This window comes from Ptychodera flava, chromosome 8 (genome assembly GCF_041260155.1).
Source record: "Ptychodera flava strain L36383 chromosome 8, AS_Pfla_20210202, whole genome shotgun sequence".
NCBI lineage: Eukaryota > Metazoa > Hemichordata > Enteropneusta > Ptychoderidae > Ptychodera > Ptychodera flava.
Genome location: NC_091935.1, coordinates 10,345,567 through 10,366,655, shown reverse-complemented (window position 1 = coordinate 10,366,655; position 21,089 = coordinate 10,345,567). Strand labels below are relative to the sequence as shown.

Below are 21,089 nucleotides of genomic sequence, written 5' to 3'. Positions count from 1 at the left end.
TCAGGTTACAGTACACTGCCTCTTACACTCTAGTTGTATATTGTTAAAGATTGATAAAACTTCTTTGCATGGCAAAGTGTTAATGTAGAACAGACCTAAATAGACTTATTTGCAATTCAATGCTGGTAGTCGAAAGATGTATTACCACAGAAGTGAGCGTTTCGTTGACGTGAGCTAGAACTATATTGCAACCCGTGTCCACTTCCAGTTCTTTACAGGGGAAAATATTGATGTAATTCTAAATGTACATTCTCATGTCACGAAAACGGTTCGTTGCTCTCAAGGTACTTTGATACTTTGGATTCCATTTATAATGAAAAAAAGAAAAAGCTAAGGGATACAAGAGGAAAGACAGAAAAATTGGTCGACATACTCTAAATCACAAATATACCTAAAAAAAAGTGCTCACACACTTCAAGACAGGTGAGTTTTTTTAGTTCAACAATGGTTAATATTCGATACTGACTTACACTTTTTAAATAAAATATTGCTGACTAGTTTTAGCTTCTCTGTCTCATTCAAGATAAGTCAAACATACAAAGCGGACAACAGGATCCGGTTTTATATCAGTTAACAATCGACTCAACATTTGGATTAAAAACTCATGGCTATTGAAGTGTATATATATATATATATATATATATATATATATATATATATATATATATATATATATATATATATATATATATATGTGTGTGTGTGTGTGTGTTGTGTATGTATATATATATATATATATATATATATATATATATATATATATATATATATATATATATATATATATATATAATATATATATATATATATATATATATATATATATATATATATATATACCCCACTTTGACCATTCCACTTCTGGGTTCGAAGGAAAGTGGGACAGTTTCCTGCTCGCCTTTTTATTGTTTTAACCTTGATAAAGTGGGATTACTCCCACGAGACGTCGGTGTAATAAATTTTATAAATGAAGAGCTTGGTGTCCTGAGTTGGTGCGTCTTGACCTGCTTTGTTTTACATTATATATATATATATATATATATATATATATATATATAATATATATATATATATATATATATATATATATATATATATATATATTATATATATTATATATACAGTTTAATTAGTTCAGTTCAGATTTCTCTAGAAGGTCATATTTACTTCAAGCAAAGATATTATTAGAACAGTAATTATTACATCAATAGAAATTATAGAATTCTCCATTAATGACGTTACTAAGTTCCTTTTGGTATAAATACGGGACGGTACAGAGTTACAGTTGGACTGTTATATTGGGACCTTCACTTTCACGCTGGACTTGCTCTGTGAATTCTGCATGGTTTGGATCAACTCAAGCCTGCAAGCTAAAGAAGGACTTCCTCACTCACCTGTGCCTGTCTACACTAAACTCTCTGGAGATTAGAAGTTTTGTGCCCTCCAAGCTGAGATAAGTAGCCTGTAAACATCGGCAAAAATGTTCGCCATTCACAAGCAGCAGTGATGTTCTACATTAATCAGTTTTTCTTATTATTAGAAAAATTACATGGTGAGATAACAGAGTACAGGCGCATGATGCAAATAATCCCTTTAACAACATACTCCATTGCTGAGCTTAATCACGAATACAAATAAACCATGTACATGTTAGTCTTCAACATATCATCGTTCAATTTATTTTATTTTAAAAAAATTTATTTTCATGAAGACTGCGGCAGCAAGCAGCGGACTCATACTGTTCGGGTGGTTGTGAAAAACAGATGTTGACAAAATGGCTTCGCCCTAAAAGCGTTTCTTTCCTAGTCTCCAGGATTTGCAAGAACTAGAGCTTAATTAATCAGCCTATTAAGAGCGTTGGCCCCTTGTTAATACCTGATACACAGACACGTACATCGTTCTCTGAGGGTGATCAGTCAGTCTTTAACATGTCGGTATAAAAGCCAAATTGTTTGTCATGAGTAGTACTGTTGCATCAAGGTACACCTGATATCAAATCAACCAACTCAACTGCATAAAGCTAGATAACATTTTGCCCACAAGTGATAGTCTTATCAACTTAGAGCTGTTTGTGTCAACGGTGTAAACAACTAGTCTACCTGGCATTCTGATGTCGCTCTGAGTGAGTAAAATACTTGACAAACACCTATGGTTTAATATCGAAATAATTCCTGCTCATGGTGACTGTTGAACATAGAACCAGTCAAACCAGACTGATCTGTAGCGTAGCAGAAAGGAAATGCTGGTCATCGCAAGTTGTAAGCCCTGCGAATTATAAATGAAGTTTATCGATGACATGTCGAATTTTAGTTCCTCTTCGACAAACCATCAAAATGACAACTTTCGGCTCTCGGGACACTATCCTATCTTAGCATACAAAAGACGCAGGGGAGGCAAGACAGGTGACAGGAAAGTCTTTTGACAAACACCAACCCCTACAGATCATTCAGAAATCGTCATGAAATTTAAGAGACGTGTATCATTTTTTTGCAAGCACAGTCGGACGTACGACACAGAAACATAAAACCATTTGATATGAGTTCATTACGCACACAAACTCGGGATTCGAAACTAAAAGATCTGACTATATAAGGCTGCGTTGACGATTCCATTTGTCACAGGTTTTACGATCTCAAAAATGTCTTTTTATTTCTCAACCATTTCCTATGTTTCTAACTTATTCGTTTCTTTTTTGTAGATGTTTACGATTTTGATGAGGCTAATTTTCACAGACATACATAATCTTTGCTCGTCATGGCTTTAAGGCCAGTCGCCCATAACTATCAAACATGGAACGCGTTCAGTGAAGGCCACAAATATAAATTGCAAAACAGTGTAGGTAGGTCGGTAGGATTTTTTTTCTAAAATATTGTTATTTTTAAATATGCATTTGTCAGGGGTTTAGTATGGAAATCCGGTCACGACATGCGACATGCGACCTGCGACTTCAAAACTGCGACCTGCGTCCTGCGTGTTTGTCAAACTGCAACCTGCGACTTCCGGGTGCTCTGGCCTAGCTGCCACCTGCGAGTTTGAAACTGCGACCTGCGAGATCACGACCTGATCCATGATTTTAGGTATTTGGTGTTTATTGAGAGTATGAAAAGCAGTCACAAGTAATATCAGTGATAGGTGGTGTCATTTAGGAAAGAGATGAGCTTCGATGACACAGCTGTGTTGGCCTACGTGTTGTTCGGTTGCTTTCAAAGTCCGGTTTAATATAAAGGAAAATGAGGGCAACTCCACACATCGGCTCTACCAAGATTGTTTAATATTACGATATGGTGAATAAAAGGATCATTGCATTTATTTTGTGTGGAATACATGGCGAGACACCGGTGAATCGATAGTGCTTTGACCCTAGTCATGTGATCTGGGTCCCCGGTAAACTGGTTTGTTGATTGAGTGATTCGTCTTAACGGTGTTTCGGAACCAAAAATGGGGTTCCTTCATCAGTCGCTCTCTTGTTTTGTATCCCCTCCGCTTGGTTGTGTGATGAAGTCATCTTCGTCCTCGAGGAGGAGAAGCCAGATTCGTTATTGAGAGAGTTAGCCACTATTGACTGACTCTATAGTGTGCGATCCGGTGTGTGGTGTCATATTATAATTAACATGACCCAGCATCGACCGGAGTTTCTGGACGCTTATAAGGATTTTTGTTTTAGGGCATATTTTGAGCGTTGCTAGTGCTCGTTATGTTAACAGTAAATGTTGTACTAATCTGACAACGATTAGTTTGTTTTAGGCATTTAAATCGATTATCCGAACTTTTCCTTTATATTGACAAACACGCAGGTCGCATGTCGCAGTTGTGAAGTCGCAGGTCGCAGTTTGACAAACACGCAGGACGCAGGTCGCTGTTGTGAAGTCGCAGGTTACACCTAGGTCTAAATGCCGAAGTCGCGGGTCGCACGTTTCAAACTCGCAGGACGCAGGTCGCAGTTTTGAAGTCGCAGGTCCGCATGTCACATGTCGTGACCGGATTTCCATAGTTCAGGGCGGTCAAACACTGGCCACAACATTTCCAGTAAAATGTATCATACATATAAAAGGAAAAACAAATAAAAGACATCTTCCTTCAAGCAAAATTCAAATGCCAAGTAACGAAAGCGTGATTTTACAGACTTTTTCTTTCTTTTTTTTACTTCCGTGTTTACGTAGTAGCTCTAAAAAGTTTAGGATCGGCAGGTAAAAATAGGTCGGGTTATCGGAACAGCGCATTTTTTTGTTTAGCCTAGTTGTCCATTGGATTTAATCTATCCTTGCTAAGTTAAATGAAATAAATGAATAAAAGAAAAGCAAACCTACAAGGAAAAAAAGGAAAAAAAACTGTGCCTCCAAACAAATCTGATGACAGTCTGCTGATAACTGCTACGTCAATTAAAGCGTTGTTTTTTCTTTATAATTTCTTCACTCATCGGTCACAAGGTGAAAGGTAACTAGTAAAGTGGGGGATGAAGACCTCATAGCGCATTAAATTATAACGAGGAGGGTAGTTGGCATACGGTCACATGTGAAAGTCAATAATCTCTGTTACACTGCTCTAGAAAATAACATTATGCGTCCACTAAAGACATATGGCTGCCTGACAGTAACTAATTTATAATCATGAGTACAGTCATAATGATATTCCCTCGTATCAATAACATTTACATTTTAACTTTCCCGAAACAAAACCTGGCCAGGGTGGATGACTTACACCATTCACTTATCCTTTTGTTTTACATGTTTTTCCCGTAAATCCATCTATTTCACAAGCCAAAAACCTTTCCCGAATGCTGAAATGGGATTTGGAAAAATTAGTTGTTATGATAATTTTGATTTTTCAACGATAAATATAAGGAGAGCGGAAGATTTCTGATGAAGAATTTGCTTTCACCGGCAGTTTCAAAAACTACAAGAATAAACAAGTTTCAACGGTATTGAAAGCACACAAAATGTGACTCTTATGGACTCTAATGGTGAACACGGGGTTAAGAATTCAGGAAAACTGCGTCTTTTTATGCACTTGCGCGGAAATAAAATTCAGGATAAGGTGTGAAGCTAGTTTGACTAGTTAATTTCTTCTCACTTGGTGGTAGGAAGGCAAAGTCTTGCATTCCAAACCTCATTGTTTCGCTTACACAATTTAATAATCCAGGTAAAGTGCGACAAAAGTACATGAAACTCCAGCTTTAGCACCATACACAGATCACTTGCCATGGTCAATGACATATATTGAAAGGCCAGGATGGTCCGAAAAAGTTTTAGTTCTCATCGTTGTTCTAAATATAGACTGAAAGATCTGTCGCTCGAGGACGCTCCCTACGCTCCCGTCCGCTTAGGGGGGGGGGCGTAGAAAGCGCCGTCGAGCGACGGATATTCCAATCTACTCTAAATATAGATGCCACGCCGGGCGATTAAGCATCGCATAATTGTTTGACGCGAATTCTAAATCCTGTATTTCGATATTTATCTCACCGCTCATTCAAAGCTCTAGCATATAAGATATGTTCTGAATAATTTTCGAAAAAACTGTTTAATGCATTGAGGTAGAGAGCCATCCTTGGTTCGTTCCCCCTCCCTCCCCACCTCTCTCTCTCTCTCTCTCTCTCTCTCTCTCTCTCTCTCTCTCTCTCTCTCTCTCTCTCTCTTCTCTCTCTCTCTCTCTGACTGAACTCAATTAGCGTAGGGGTCACAGTCAAAATTGTAATAACTCCGTCATTAAACTATTGAACTATCATTTCAGAGATTGGGATAGGAATAGCCGAGTGTTTCCGATCACTATCTTCTTTGCCAGGTGACTAGGCCGTTTCAGGGCCTCAGAAATACCCTTCACATACGGTAGAACAATCTGTCCTTTGCGAACGACTTTCAACTCCTACGGCATAATGGTCTGTTTCAAACCTACTCAAACACTACGCCAGTTACTGGTTGCACCCAAGGACAAAACTGCCAAGAAAGACATCACTGGTCCCGTTTATATGATTCCGTGTCAAGGTCAGACCGATAAGGGCCCCTGCACACAATTTTACATCGGTGATGAAACGGAGAGATCTCTAAAAACCAGATTTCTTGAACACCGGCGTCCCAGCTCTACAACATCGGAAGTTTCCCAACATATCCACATTGAATCACCAGACCATTTTGTGAACTTGGAAAATGTAGAAATTCTTGATAGGGATCCACGATACTTCGAAAGGGGTGTCAAGGAGGCGATATTTATCCGAGTTAGAGAGAAAAACGAGCAGAGTTAATGTGCGTGCAGGAGGAAGAAGATGGTCTTGTCCAAAAGAATAAAGAATTAAACGAACAAGTGACTCTCTCTTCAGAGGGAATGAGACAGTGGAAGGTATAAATTACCAAAAGTCTATGACCCGATTTTGATGTCACGTGTCCGAAAGGTCACGACACTGAGATCGGGTTATTCTGCTGACGAAGATTGTAGTGCTGCAACCGAAAATTTCAGTGACTAAAATCTAGCGTGTTGAGATCAAAAGTTCAATTGACTGTAAAACAATTATAATAGTATCATTGTACAGCACCCCAAATTAAAATGACATGGGTACAGAAAATTATCGGTTTTGTTAGACATAATGATGAGCACAATGGTATGTCGTCCCATTGAATGGGAAGAGTGAGCTATCTTCAGATGTGCATCCTGCTATGGTATGTAGATCTCGTCTACATATTGGTGTCTGTTTTTACGGAAATAACCTTCGAGATGTTTACGTAACTGACTGCCTATTTCCTCAAGGTTATTGTCCTTGGTGTCATCATAAAGGATTAGAGTCAAAACAAGCACTCGGTTCACAAATTCGTCACCTTCAAGAGGTGCCTTTTAAAGATTGGAGCTTGATGAAGCATACTGGCACTGCAGCTACTTTAATCACACGGCAATTAAATTAAGTTAAAGACGCATCGTTAATCGGATGGACTTTGTTGCGATCTTTGATGCATTTCTTGTTACTACAGACATCATGATTTCACTTTGTTTTGTGGAAAATGCCCTTAATCATCGTCATCATAAAAAATCTCCAAATTATCATAAAATGCAAAACGAAACTATGTTTTAAAAGTTTGGTCATTTTCAGCCATTTCCTAAAGCTCCAATTCGTACCCTAAATTGGTGAGTAAGAGTACCATATCATGTCAGGATTTTTTTCTCTAGATGGAAACCCGTCTGCGTTCGAACCACTTTATATCGCGAATATAACATCATCAAAAGAATTTGCACCGTAAATATTCCTTTATGATAATATAGTTTTTCACAAACAAAAGTAGCCTGAGTTACAAGTGATGTCATTAAGGTAAGGTAACGGCATAATAGTTTAGTAATAAACCACAGCCAACGACGGTATACTACGAGATTTTGACCAGTTCAAAACAAATATGCACGAGTGATAGCGAGTGCATATATAGAGTGAACTTGTCAAAACCGATCGGTATACTAAATGCCGAGGTGGTGTATAGCAGATCCCGTAGTATCATAACAGAACATTGAAATTCCGGCGTTGGATTTTTATCTAGCTGTAACGCGTTCCAACCATGTTATATTGCAAATGCAGCATACTTTTACGTCTTTACCTATCAGAATGCTGCATTTGCGCCATCAATATACTGGTATGGTATAATTTCAGTTTTGCATGGCAGTGCATCTGATGATGGTATACGCTCGCGCTGCGATGGAAGTAAATATATGTATTAATACTTATATTTTGAACGGTTAACTCAGAAGTTTTATCAAGCATACGTCGATGCGGCATAGCTGTGGGTCGATTACTTTGAAGGAGGTTTTCATGAGCGTTTTCATATGTTACGCTGCCATAACCACAGCCATTGACAAGCAACCGAATCTGCGTGCAAGCTGCTAATGCGCACAATTTTTCGACTAATTCAAACCAAATTTGCAATATGGCTACCATCATCGATAGCCTGGTTATTACTAGGAACTTACCATGACAAAAATACCGCCAACATTCACCTAAATACTACTTTTTGCTATCTTTTTCCAACAAGGCTTGCCGGAAATCACATAATGTACCGTTTAAGGTTCAAAGACAAGAAATTGACCTCTTTAATCTAACAATTCACTGGTGATTAATAAGCTCAGACCCCGTACATTATACAGTTTCTGAAAGCCTAGATATAGGGAAAGATTTTGGTAATCACATTTTGTCTCAATACTTCAAAATATCTGACTCAAACTTGCTGGAATGCAAGCTGTCACAACGCTCTTCTAATTACTGTCTCAGACTTTTAATATCTTGCTTAGTTTTTTATTTGGGCACAATTTTAAAGAAATAAACTAGGGTTAAATTCACCGACCTTGAAGTTTTCTGGCATAAAAATTATTTAAGAAGGTTTCAAAAAATTCTGAGCCACACTTTGGAAGATCCGTAAAACACCTTGCATTCACGCAAATTTCAGCCACATATCTAAAAGCATTGAAACAAAACATAGGGAAAACCGATTTTGAAGGGTTATGCGAATTACTTGTCATGTGATAGCTGTGTAAACAATGGTGGCACTATGGTAACCAAAATGGTCCCCTATATCTAGGATTTCTGAAAACGTATAATTTACGGGGGTTCTGAGCTTATTAATGGACGACCATGCAAAAATAATCAAGGTTGCTTTATAATTCCCGCAAAGTACCATATGCACTCCGCCAATATAGTGATCCATCGAATCCATGCTGCTAAAGAATTACTTGGGATAATTCCAAGCAAAGGTGCATTCTACCGTCGCCCACTACCCGAGAAGACAACTACCGATGCTATAAAGTTCTCTTCCCAGAAAATTGGGATTAACACAATGTGACAGTATACAAAGAAAATGTGTGAGATTGCTGGCATAGATGGATACCATACTGGGCATTCTGGCAAGGTAAATTTCTGTATTTAATTGCAAGTGTCTGCAGATTTTTCAACATAAATGTTTTATTCAACAATGCTCAACGTATGATAGCCATAAATTGATTTCTCTATTTATGGCTATCATTTTCATTTTCAAATATATAAGCTTATACACTGAGACATCCCTTTCATTATATTATTCAGGTTACAGCAGCAACTTCTCTATACAAGCAGGGGTTTGATGAACAACTGATAAAAGAAAGAACTGGTCATAATCAGACGACGGTCTCCGCGCCTACAAACGCACTTGCAGCTCCCTACAGAAGAATGTATCTGGTGGATTACAACCACCAAAGCCCCCTGACGCCGACGCGGATGACGAAGATGCTGCCACCACCACCACCAACGCCGCCGCTGCCGCCACAAAAGTGGCCGTAATATCTCACCAACCGAAAGATACAGCCCCAATAGAAGCTTAAGTATCGGGAGACTGTAACAAATGTGCATCCGATAGTATTTGTATATCAATACCGAATGGTTTAAAAACCAGTGACCATAACTATGTGATGCACTAGCCACTCCATATAGCACCTATGCTACGTTGCGGGGAAAGATAAGGGGTATAAATATTTGCTATATCTGGTTCCGACTGAAACAAAAAGGGGTTGCTTGCCAAGTTGTCTTCATGCTGGCCGAGTCTACATCTTCCAGCTCAGTCAGGGTTGCCGGCAGATATTCATACTGCTGTACTTCAGCTGGGATTAAGACGAACTATTTTCAGTCTGATTATATTATAATATGAAATCCTTGCTATTGTTCCCGCCAATCTTTGTGCCTAGATTAATTTTCACTTCTTGAATTTTTGCTCCAGTTGCAAAGCTGCTCCAAGTCCGAAATCGCTTCCCACCTTTATATATTCTTACGCGTGTGTTTACAGTTGATATTTCCGTTTTACGTCTCTGTCTGAATGCATGATGAATATTCAAATGTGAGGTCTCTTACGTAGTTTGTAAAATGCTGGTCAGGGTATATTATAACTCGGTCATTACCCTCTTCTACCACCCTTTCCTTGTTTCAAATCAGCATTCATATCATTTGGTCCATATCAAACACTGATTGTCATTTCGTCTTTGGCCCCTACAAATTCATATCTCGAACCCTCAAAAATCCGTCCAAAGTGAATATAAGCAGATACCCAGTGTATTGCTTAATTATGTCTGTGCCATCTATATCTCAATATTTTAGACACGCCCGACGTGAAAGTTACTGAGATGTAGTTTTTGTAGTGGCTAAACCTCGCTGGTTGTCGGTTTAGGTTGACATAATGATGAAGTTATCACGTGAATAGTTTGTCATAAATTATGAATTAGGGATAAGTGTTAATAATCTGTTATGCACGTATTTGTAAGAAGGAGCTTGACATCACATCGAAATACACACAAAAAAGTTGGGCCACACTCGACTGGGTAGTAGTCAAACATCTATATAGTAACAGTGTGTCAAAGCCAACAACAACAAAAAATTTAGGTTAATTCAGAGAACATCACCAAAGAATGTACTATGTACAAATGAATGACATTTATGACTTTGCTCAACTTCTTTTGTTCCACCTATAATATACAAAATTACGGTACATTGCTCACTAGTAGTACTTGGGTGCCAAGTGTATTATTTTGTGTGTACATTGGTACACATATAAGAGCCACATACAAAGCTCTCGGTGTCAAATTCCAAGTTAATTTTATTAACATTTTTTACCATGTGACTCTTTAGGGTCGATAAAGCTGAGCAGGCTATCACCTGACAAAGTAGAAATAACGTAACAATTTTTCAAATGGTCTAGTATTGTGTTGAATCCGCCGAATATAATGTGAAAGGCGAAGAGAAAGCAGGTACTATAAAATATGTAACTCAAAAACATTGCTATTGAAAAAGAAGTCAAATAATACAAATGCTTTCCTGGTTACTTTTGAAGAATTAATATCGATAAAACTGGGCAGGCTATACCACCTGACAAAGTGTTAATACCACGCCTGTGTCTCAAATGGTTTAGTATTCCATAAAGTCCATCTACTGAGTATAATGTGCAAGACGGAGAAATATGAGAGCAAAAAAAATCGATTGACATATCCTCATATAATTGATATAAATTCTGATTTGCTGACAAAAACCTATCACATCTAGTATTGATACTTATTAAACAGGCATAATAAAGCTATTAGGAATAGAAGCTACAGGAAAGAAGATGGTCGAAACGTATAAACCAATCACGTAGCAAAGGATGTCACAATTCGATGTTCCGTAATTACTGAGAAATTCGATCAATGATGAAAACCATGATGCCGACAATTACCAAATACGGTAATCCACTGTGTGGTTGGATGGTGGAGGCTACACCTGAAAGAATCGGATAACGAAAACAATAATGAGTTTCATTTAAAAAACTAAAAAATTAAAGTTTAACCATTATGATATTTCCATTAATGCGATCACTTCATTTTGATTTGGCCTTCTTGGTGGCTACGGTGAATTTTATGTCAGATATTTGTTCTGTTCATGATGATGTTTGACTGAAAGTAAAGCTAGATGATACCCGACGCTAAAATCAGACGCTCATGGTACCATAAGGGGTCTCAGTGTGATGCAAATGTGTGCGACTAATAGGTGAAACATAAATGAAAGAATTTCGAGATTTTTACACTTCTGGTCATCTATGTATAAATTTAGCCCATTTGATGCAGTAAACATTCTGTCCGTACAATAACAAAACTGATCCTATAATACTTAAAATTTAACCCTGCCAATGAATGATCGGGCATTAAACAAGGTATAGAGTGGACCTTTGAGAGCCTAAGATTTCAGAGCCCTCCGAGATCAGATATTAGAGGGCCTTGAGGCAGATACTCTCAGAGCTCAAAGCAGGCAGCCTCAAATTTCCATACAAGTACATGTGGCTGACACTAAAACTGTATCTTGAGTGAAGAAGGATATGAACTGTCCATGCTGGACTTGATTGTGACCTTTGAAATTTTCACTAGGTGTCGACCAACAATTGAAGGGTGAAATGCCGTGGACAGGAAGAGCAAGAGGTATCTATAAAGAAGAAAATTTTATTCTTAGAAATGGCTAATGTATTGTGGCCTTACATTCGGTTAATCTTAATCACAATCAGCCTTGCAATATGTGAGAAAAAGTCAGCATGTTCCTTGCTTGTGGAATTTTAAGACACAAGTATGCAAAATTTATACGGAACACGAGATGGGGCAATGCTGTGTCTTATTCATGCTCAGCCCCATTAACATAGCTCTGCTCATATCTCTAGTGGAGTTGAGGTAGTTCCCCTGCAACATAATTAAGCTCTAACGGCTGTGGTATCATGTACCTCAAGTTTGGACGTAGGATGGCAAACATAAACTGTTAGTTAATACTCTTCGCATGGTCAGTTTTCCCCCGTTCAAACATAATTTCTGACTGCATCAAATTGGCTAAATCAAAACATCAACTAATGTGAAAGTATAACAATTTACGACCGAATGTTACATATTGAGCTTAATGATCATATAATCTCTCACATACTCCCTCAAATTTTCTTGATGTCAATCAACCGAGAGGGCGATAGTACAGATCTTACATGGAAAAAAGATCGTACCTCCTACAGGGGCTTCCTTTGTCATCGTCGATGATTGCTGTGTTGGTTCTGCTGAAATTACATGGATAAAACAGATTCAATTATATATCACTTAAAAAATAAACATCAAGTACTCGCCTGTTTAGTTTTGAGCTAAAAATATCATACCTATGTCTATACGTATGCAGGTATGTGCGTCTGTCTGTGTCTGTCTTTTAGCGGGATATCTCAAGACCACCTCATCGAATTTCGATCAAATCTAGTACATATATTTTTTTTGGGAATGGCAAGAACCGCGTACTTTTTTGGTTGTTATGGCTTACATAATGTTTATTACTTTGCATAATTATTTGCTAGGAAATCAGACATTTTTTCAGAATTACACTATTATATTGTATGTATCTTGTTACAGATTTTCATCAAGGTATCATCTACTTAAGGTTCCAAGACAAGAAATTGACCTTTTCAAGCTAACAGGTTTAATTAAGCCCATTTGATGCAGTAAATATTCTCTTTGTGCAATGGCAATACTGGCTCTATAATAGTTGAAGGGACCCTGCTAATGACGGGTATTAAACTTGGTAGAGTGGACTTTTGAGAGCCTATGATTTCAGAGCCCTCTGAGTTCAAGATATTAGGGGCTTTGAGACAGATTCTCTCAGAGCTCAAAGTAGACAGCCTCAAAACAGCATATTTCAGCCCCACATAACCAGTATGGTTAAATATATATATAAAAGTAAATGAGACTGACACTAAAACTATATACTGAGTAAGAGAGAAATAAATTGTACATGCTGGCCTTCATTGTGATCTTTGAAATTTTCACTGGGTATCGACCAACAATTTAGGGGCGAAATGCCGAGGACAGGAAGAGCCAGCGGTACCTCTAAAGAAGATAACTTTATTCTTCGAAATGGCTAATTTATTGTGGTCTTACATTCGGTTAATCTTAATCACAATCAGCCTTGCAATATGTGAGAAAAAGTCAGCATGTTCCTTGCTTGTGGAATTTTAAAGAGGCACTCCCACTTTGTAACATTTTTAAAACACATTTTTTTAATGCCAGCGGTCGATATTTGACTTGGCGACTGCACGCGGATCGAGAGATATCGATAAAAACATGTCATTTCCCGAGCGTATTTTTCACATCCCGAAGTTTTACGATCGTTCTAATTTGACTCGAAATCCCCCGAAGGTTTGTTGTTGTGCTGACTGACGATATTCTAGGGAGTCTACAATAAGTTCGAACGACGCAATTAATTTACTTCCCACTGCAAAGACTTTATATACAGCATTATGCCTTTACCTCAGGTAAGTTATTAAAAACTTCTCCTTAGTTTTTGTTGTTTTCATTATTCTAAATCGGTTGTATTATATTTTTAACCAATACCACATAAACGTCTGTTTTTACATGTCAAATATTAGCCGCCTCCGATGACTACATTTTGTCGTCTGCCACACAGTACGCCGCGCACGTGGTATGCGCGCGTGCCATGCGTCTATGTATATCACGCGGCGGCCGCTATGTATCAATCGCACGTAACTGTGCTAGTTCTGGTGGAATCAGCCAAAATTGTTTTTCGTTTATATTATACGCCAAGTCAGTAGGACTCAGCTTTCTCCCACAGGCCATGACCGATCACCGACGCCAGTGGTACTGTGGCGTACAGCAGCGTCAGCGTAGACTCGTACTCCATAGTTTAGTTGACAATGGCCCCAGTGCCGAACGTTCGATGTTCGGAAGCTGAATTTAGTGGGCCACCGGAATTCAAACTTTTACTTATTTGAAGACATGTTTGTATCGATATCTCGCGATCCGCGCGCAGTTGAATCGTCAAATATCGACCGTTGGCATTAAAAACACGTGCTTTAAAAATGTTACCAAGTTTGAGTGCCACTTTAAGTACACAAATATGCAAATACTGAACACGAGATGGGGCAGTGCTATGTCTTATTCATGCTCAGCCACATTAACATAGCTCTGCTCATATCTCTAGTGGAGTTGAGGTAGTTCCCTGCAACATAATTAAGCTCTAACGGCTGTGGTATCATGTACCTCAAGTTTGGACGTAGGATGGCAAACATAAACTGTTAGTTAATACTCTTCGCATGGTCAGTTTCCCCCTGTTCAAACAGAATTTCTGACTGCATCAAATTGGCTAAATCAAAACACCAACTAATGTGAAAGTATAACAATTTATGAACGAATGTTACATATTTAGCTTAATGATCATATAATCTCTCACATACTCCCTCAAATTTTCTTGATGTCAATCAACCGAGAGGGGCGATAGTACAGATCTTACATGGAAAAAAGATCGTACCTTCTACAGGGGCTTCCGTTGTCATCGTCGATGATTGCTGTGTTGGTTCTGCTGAAATTACATGGATAAAACAGATTCAATTATATATCACTTAAAAATAAACATCAAGTACTCGTCTGTTTAGTTTGTATATCATACCTATGTCTATACGTATGCAGGTATGTGCGTCTGTCTGTGTCTGTCTTTTGGCGGGATATCTCAAGACCATCTCATCGAATTTCGATCAAATCTAGTACATACATTTGTTTGGGAATGGCAAGAACCGCGTACTTTTTTGGTTGTTATGGCTTACATAATGTTTATTACTTTGCATAATTATTTGCTAGGAAATCAGACATTTTTTCAGAATTACACTATTATATTGTATGTATCTTGTTAGAGATTTTCATCAAGGTATCATCTACTTAAGCTTATGGAAAGCGCAGAAATATGCTTTTGGCAGCTCACGCGTGGATGCAAGATGCCAGGTGTCTCTCGATACTTACCTACAGGGCAGTCTGTCGCACTGTTATCGCCCAGTTCAATCAACATGTTTGCCGCTGCCTTTGTTGTTCTCGCGAGAAAAAATCAGATTCTCGTCGGTGATCATGCTGTTGTTGTCACATGATTTGTGATAACAGTTTACCATGGGAATGCGAAATTTTGCTGGCAAAAGGTAACGAAGTAATTGTAAATTAATTTCATAATTAATTCAGTAAATTCTTGATAAGATTCGAACTCATAAAGGTATGGCTTCTAGTCTCTAGCGAAGATATCACAATCAAATAAACGTTTCTTCGACAAGTCGATGACAGGAGAAATTTGAAGGAATATCGAAGTACTCCTGTGACATAGATTATGTAAATCTAAATTAGAATAATGCCATTCATACTCAGCTATCACAATGACGAAGAGTGTAAATATCTGTCTTTAAGAGCTGTAGATTACGAATACATGATGACAAGGATCTCCAACTCTCATTTTAAAGACTTCTTGAATATCGAGACTTACCTGTGTCCGTAATGAAAAGAGCCCTCAGGTATGGTGATTCTTTCTGCCAAAAGCGAATGTGAGCACTTGCAGCAAAAAAATAATATTGACTCATTTGTTGCTCCGTCGGAACACCTACAATGAATAAATTTATCTCAGTAATCGATAGTGGTTCATTGAATGCGTTGAAAATTTTATATGTTTGTTATCCTTTAGTTGAGTATGACGTCCAAGCAAAGATAGTCATCTTTACCGCATATTGAAATCAATTCTGTGGAAACAAGTCATTCGGAAAATTAAAGCAAACGAATTGAAAACGTAAGATGCGTATTTGCGTGTAAAATGAGTTTGTCACTCAAAGAATCAATGAATGTACGAGTTGGCCAGCTTCAGATTAAAAAAAAGGAAACAGGCTGTCATCAGTGACTCAATACGTGACCAGTAAAATCTCTTGAGATCGGACAAAGTCGCTTAGCGAGAAACACGGTTACTCCGTTCAGTCAGCCATCGATCAATCAATCGGTCAGTCAACTAATCAGCACTTTTGCGATTTCTGATAGTAAGTAGTCGGTATTCTTTCTGATGAACCACGGAAACGAAGAGATAAACATTACCGTCAAGGGGCAGACGAAAGACTTCGGTGTGGGTGTCCGCTACCTTAACTTCCGAGAGATGGGAAGTAAACTTCGCTGAAAATTCGGCATCAGTATGTCTCCCGATTACTGTGACAAAATCACCTCGATGGTTTCGACTGATTAGGTGTCCCTTAACTTCTGGGAAATACTAACAAATAATAATAACAATACTAACAAATAATAATAACAATAAAAATCATCATCACCATAGTGGTGGTGGTAGGAATGATGTTGATGACGATGACGACGATAGTTGTAGCGATGATGCTTGTAATGATAATTCTGACGATACTGCAGCTACTGCTGTTGTTGCTTATTATTGTTATTGTTGTTGTTTTTGATGTTGTTGTTGTTGTTATTAGTAAGACTACTAGTACGGTATTATTGATATATCATCTTCATCTTCACCAAGTAATTATTGCTATTGTCATTGTTTCATAGAAATCTAAATTGCAGAACACGATATAATTTTTATCAGAGCTCATAGCAAATTTTAAAAAAAAATCATGCGATAAAAATAAGCAAAACTAGACACAATATTAAATTTCATGCATTTGAGAACAAGAAATATTGATACATCTCGAATTGCACGGAGAATGACATTAGGGTAAAGGAAATGTACAAATTTAGAGAAGTGCTATAGTTTAATGCGGTGAAAACTGCGTAAATGATTTTGAATTATGCCTGCGATTATTGAAATAATATTTGTACACGTCTTTCTTTTTAGTGACTCGGCGTTTGTAGTGCAGTTAATCGTTAAATATCAGTGGTAGGAAGTAACGACAATATGAAATCTAATTAAGCCACAAGTGGTCGAAAATTCATAAAACTTATCATTACTGTAGTCACAGGCAGTGGACCTCAGTGGAATTCAAAAACTAAACTGTTTTAATTTTCAAAAACAACATACACAAACAACACCATACCCAGACTCGCTACCAGTGCAATATGAATACAATATATGATTCAATTAAAGCTTGCCCAGGTTGGATTTTGACTTGCATCTAAAAGCTACACAGGTTGAGTATGACTTACTGTGAGAAGATCGTCGGGATAACTTTGGGTGTCGATTGCGTTGTTGTAATTCATAATTGTGTCCATTATCAAAGCTCCCTGAAAGTGACTTCGTGCATTACTGTCTGCGTTCAAAAAATCCTGGAGCCATTCGTCCACAAATGTTTGCTTCCCATAAAACCACTTTCTACATCTGTTTATAGATGTATTTAGTATAGGTAATTGTTCGGGTTCGAGTGGGTTTACAATTCTAAACCTTACGGCTTTAGCTGGCATGTTGTAAACCGCACGAGGCCGAAGGCCGAGTGCGGTTTACAACTTGCCAGCTGAAGCCGTGAGGTTTAGAATTGTAAACACAGGAGAACCTTTACAATTACCTACTTATACCATGAAAAAAGAGAAAATTTGAAAAATATAAAGGCCTAGTTGTACGGTGCTATCAGAATGATCGATTAGCATTGCGCCTTAAAACACCTGGTGTCATTAGGGATTGAAATTCTGACATTATAGCATATCATAATACAGCTTTCTCATTGGCTAACAAAATGACTGCACTGATCCAGGTGCACATCAATTTGCCACGTGGTATGCTGCATGTGCATGTCACTGTGTATCGGTCAGGCCACCAGTATGGACGCATACTCATATATCTCCGACACAATGTATTCAAGCGAAGTGGAAAGGTTTTGCTCGCAGGTTGACAAAGCGATACCACTGGATGACGGAGAGTATTTAACCTGACGGCAAAACAGGAACGTGACAGATTTCCTGCTCCCCGCGAACAGTGCACAATTGACTGAAATACAAGAATCTCGCGTACTTCAAAATACACGCAAGTCTACCTGGTCAGGCGTGTCAGTGTCGGATGTATGGGGACGTACCAGAAGCGAAAAACTTAAAACAACTGAAGTTAAAAGCAGCGAAGTATTCAGGAACCGACCACATTTGTGGATGTGTGGAATATCTGGATATCATACCGGCCATTAGGGCAGGTTAGTTTCATTTATTTTCTCATATTTTCCCGGCGTGACCGTTATCGTTATTGTTTCTTCCATCGTGTTTTTGAAAGGCCAGTTTAATATGACATGATAATATTTGAAACGTTCGATGCAATGGGTCTATCCCGCCCGCTGAGTGTTGTCCTTTGAACGGAGTTTCAAGTGTAGGATTCCATTACTTCCCTTTCAAATGTCATTCCTTTTCGACGGCAATATTTTCAATTATTGATTATTTTCATTAAATTCAGATTGCTGCAGCAACTTCTTTGAATAAGGGCTTCGATGAACAAGTATTTAAAGAATGCACTAGTCATCGTCTTGGTGAAGAATTTCGCACGTTCACTGCGTATCAGCAATTTCCTGCAGAAAACCGTGTCTAACGCTTTACAATCCCACAACCTGTGACAAAAGTTGATTTAAAAGTTGAAAAGTTCCATTCTCCGTGCTGCTCGTCAGATACTATTACGTTTAATAACCTGGTGCACAAGTTCATCAGACCATATTTTCATATATTCAATACAACACGGTGATAAGTTGTCATTGGAATGTAATTCGCTAGTTCATTAAAAGTTGCCATGTGTACAATCTGCCATATGTTTGATTTTCGTTTGTATGTAGATAAGTAAACCTTTACGCGTGCATTGATATGGAAAGTAGTAAACCTTACTACTGTATTCATATGATAATGAAGTCTATTCATTAAACTGTAAGGTTTACTAATTTCCATATCAATGGACCGTAATGGTTTACTTATTTGCATAAGAACAATTGGTGTTGCGATAATAACGTACGGTAAGAACAATGTGTCACATGACCATGAGTGATATAATATGCAAAATCGTTCGTCAATATACACACACGTTACTTTTTTCCATAGGATGTAGACTATGAAGTCCATAATAACCACCTTGATATCTTTTTGTTTATTTAACATGTCTAATGTACCAGTATTTTCTTTAAGATTTATGATAATTATTGTAGCAATTGCCATCATTCATAATATCAGAGGTAATCTGTAAAAGACACCGCGTAAACGTCGTTTACATATCAAATGGAAATGACTATTTAGGCTGCTCTAAAAGAACACTGTGATGATGAGAAAAAAAACGTTTCTCTCATTACGATCTTTAGAGACTAGCGCACTTGCCTCTTTCATCTTCCATCTCCTCAACGTCAAATGCAACAAACAATATGGTGTTCTTCGGTTTACAGGCCCCACTTGTCACCATACGAGCAGCTTCTAGGAGGGCGGAGACCCCTGATCCGTTGTCGTCGACGCCAGGAGTGTTTTTTGTTGTGTCATAGTGCGCCCCCATGAGAGTAATCTTGTCAATAGCGGTCCCGTTCCTTTCCCCGGCTAATATACCAATAATGTTTTCTCCTTTAAAACACTGGCAAAATATGGAAATTGTGTTATCGAGGATAATCTTTGAAACTCGATTTTTATCGAGAATCCGAAATTTTCCTCTTCAATGTGATTTGAAATTATATAAGGTTCAAGGCTGATATGGTTTACAAAAGTACTTTTCGTGCTGCAGTTGTTCTCATGCACGTATTCTTCGATTAACGTTTCTAAACGGGCGACAATTACATTTTCAGAACTGAGTTAGGCAGAACACAGGCGAAATGGACATGAATAGTCTAACATTATGATATTATCTTGGTACTTATAAAAATAATAAATCATAAATATGAAATATTGATATCACTAAAACACAGTACTATTTCATCCGGGTTGAAGTTCCTTTCTACGGAACAGCACTCGATAAAATCGCTGTACGTGAATGAGTTATGAGTGACATAGGCGGTGGGGCGTCTGGTATCTACTGGAACCAGTTTTCAGACTGTTTTATGTTCTATACACCGGCGTTTTACAGAAGAAATGCGTGTTTTGTTGATAAGACTGTCAATAAAAAAGAGACTTGAAATAAAGTAAACAAGTAAAGGTCGCAGAGACTATGTACATTATCTGCCGTGTTCTGTTATTTGTGAAACGAGTTTTTCATTGGTAGCCTCAATTGCAATGTTTTTATTTTTCATCAACTGAACATGTGCCTTATCTACAGAACATGTACATATCGAAAGTAAAATACGAGCATAACGTGATGTCAGACAGTGGTTATAGGTATTCTTTATCAACGCCACGCCATTAAATCTATGACACATGGCATCAACGCCGGACACGAGAGAGTTTCCTAACTGCATTTTAAAATCAGCAAAATTCACTAAGTGGACTATTTTTAGGATTTCTTGTCCTGTAATTCTGATAAACGTAATGATAAAACGTACTTGGGAAACAGAAACTGCCATCGTAGTGAGAACAAAGCCGTGTTTCTTTAACACGGCTATTGACGGAATCTTTGCTGTGCATCCACCGCAATTTTTGAATCGTAAAGTCCCTGTGTCATATATCTCGGCCGATCATTAGCGATAAAAGACTGTGAAAGCAAATAGTTCCTAAATTATGAAACTAAAAGACGTCGCATGTGTTATATAAGTTTCCCAAAAAAGAGTTCCTTACGTTCCCATTGTATCCAGAAAAAGAATCTGTTTTGACCTGCAGTTTGTAATTTTCAAACGCGTTGGTGATGTACCGTCTAACTTTGACCTTGTTGCTTTCGTTGTCTTGGTGTCTGTTTTCACAGAAAGCATCATCAAGATGTTGGCGTAGACCAGTGCTGATCT

General features: G+C 38.0%; 1 protein-coding gene and 1 long non-coding RNA gene across 2 annotated transcripts; one reads left to right on the top strand and one right to left on the bottom strand.

The window, feature by feature from the left end:
• Window positions 1-5,869: 5,869 nt before the first annotated feature.
• Window positions 5,870-6,235, top strand: LOC139139505 (uncharacterized). The gene has a single exon (XM_070708417.1). The coding sequence runs from the start codon at window positions 5,870-5,872 to the stop codon at window positions 6,233-6,235; it is 366 nt and encodes a 121-aa protein (XP_070564518.1).
• Window positions 6,236-10,689: 4,454 nt separating this feature from the next.
• LOC139137890 (uncharacterized) lies at window positions 10,690-14,841 on the bottom strand. Its single transcript, XR_011553480.1, has 3 exons — window positions 14,789-14,841; window positions 12,486-12,533; window positions 10,690-11,233 (listed from the first exon to the last, which is right to left on the bottom strand). It is a non-coding gene; the product is annotated as an uncharacterized lncRNA (long non-coding RNA).
• Window positions 14,842-21,089: the final 6,248 nt, after the last annotated feature.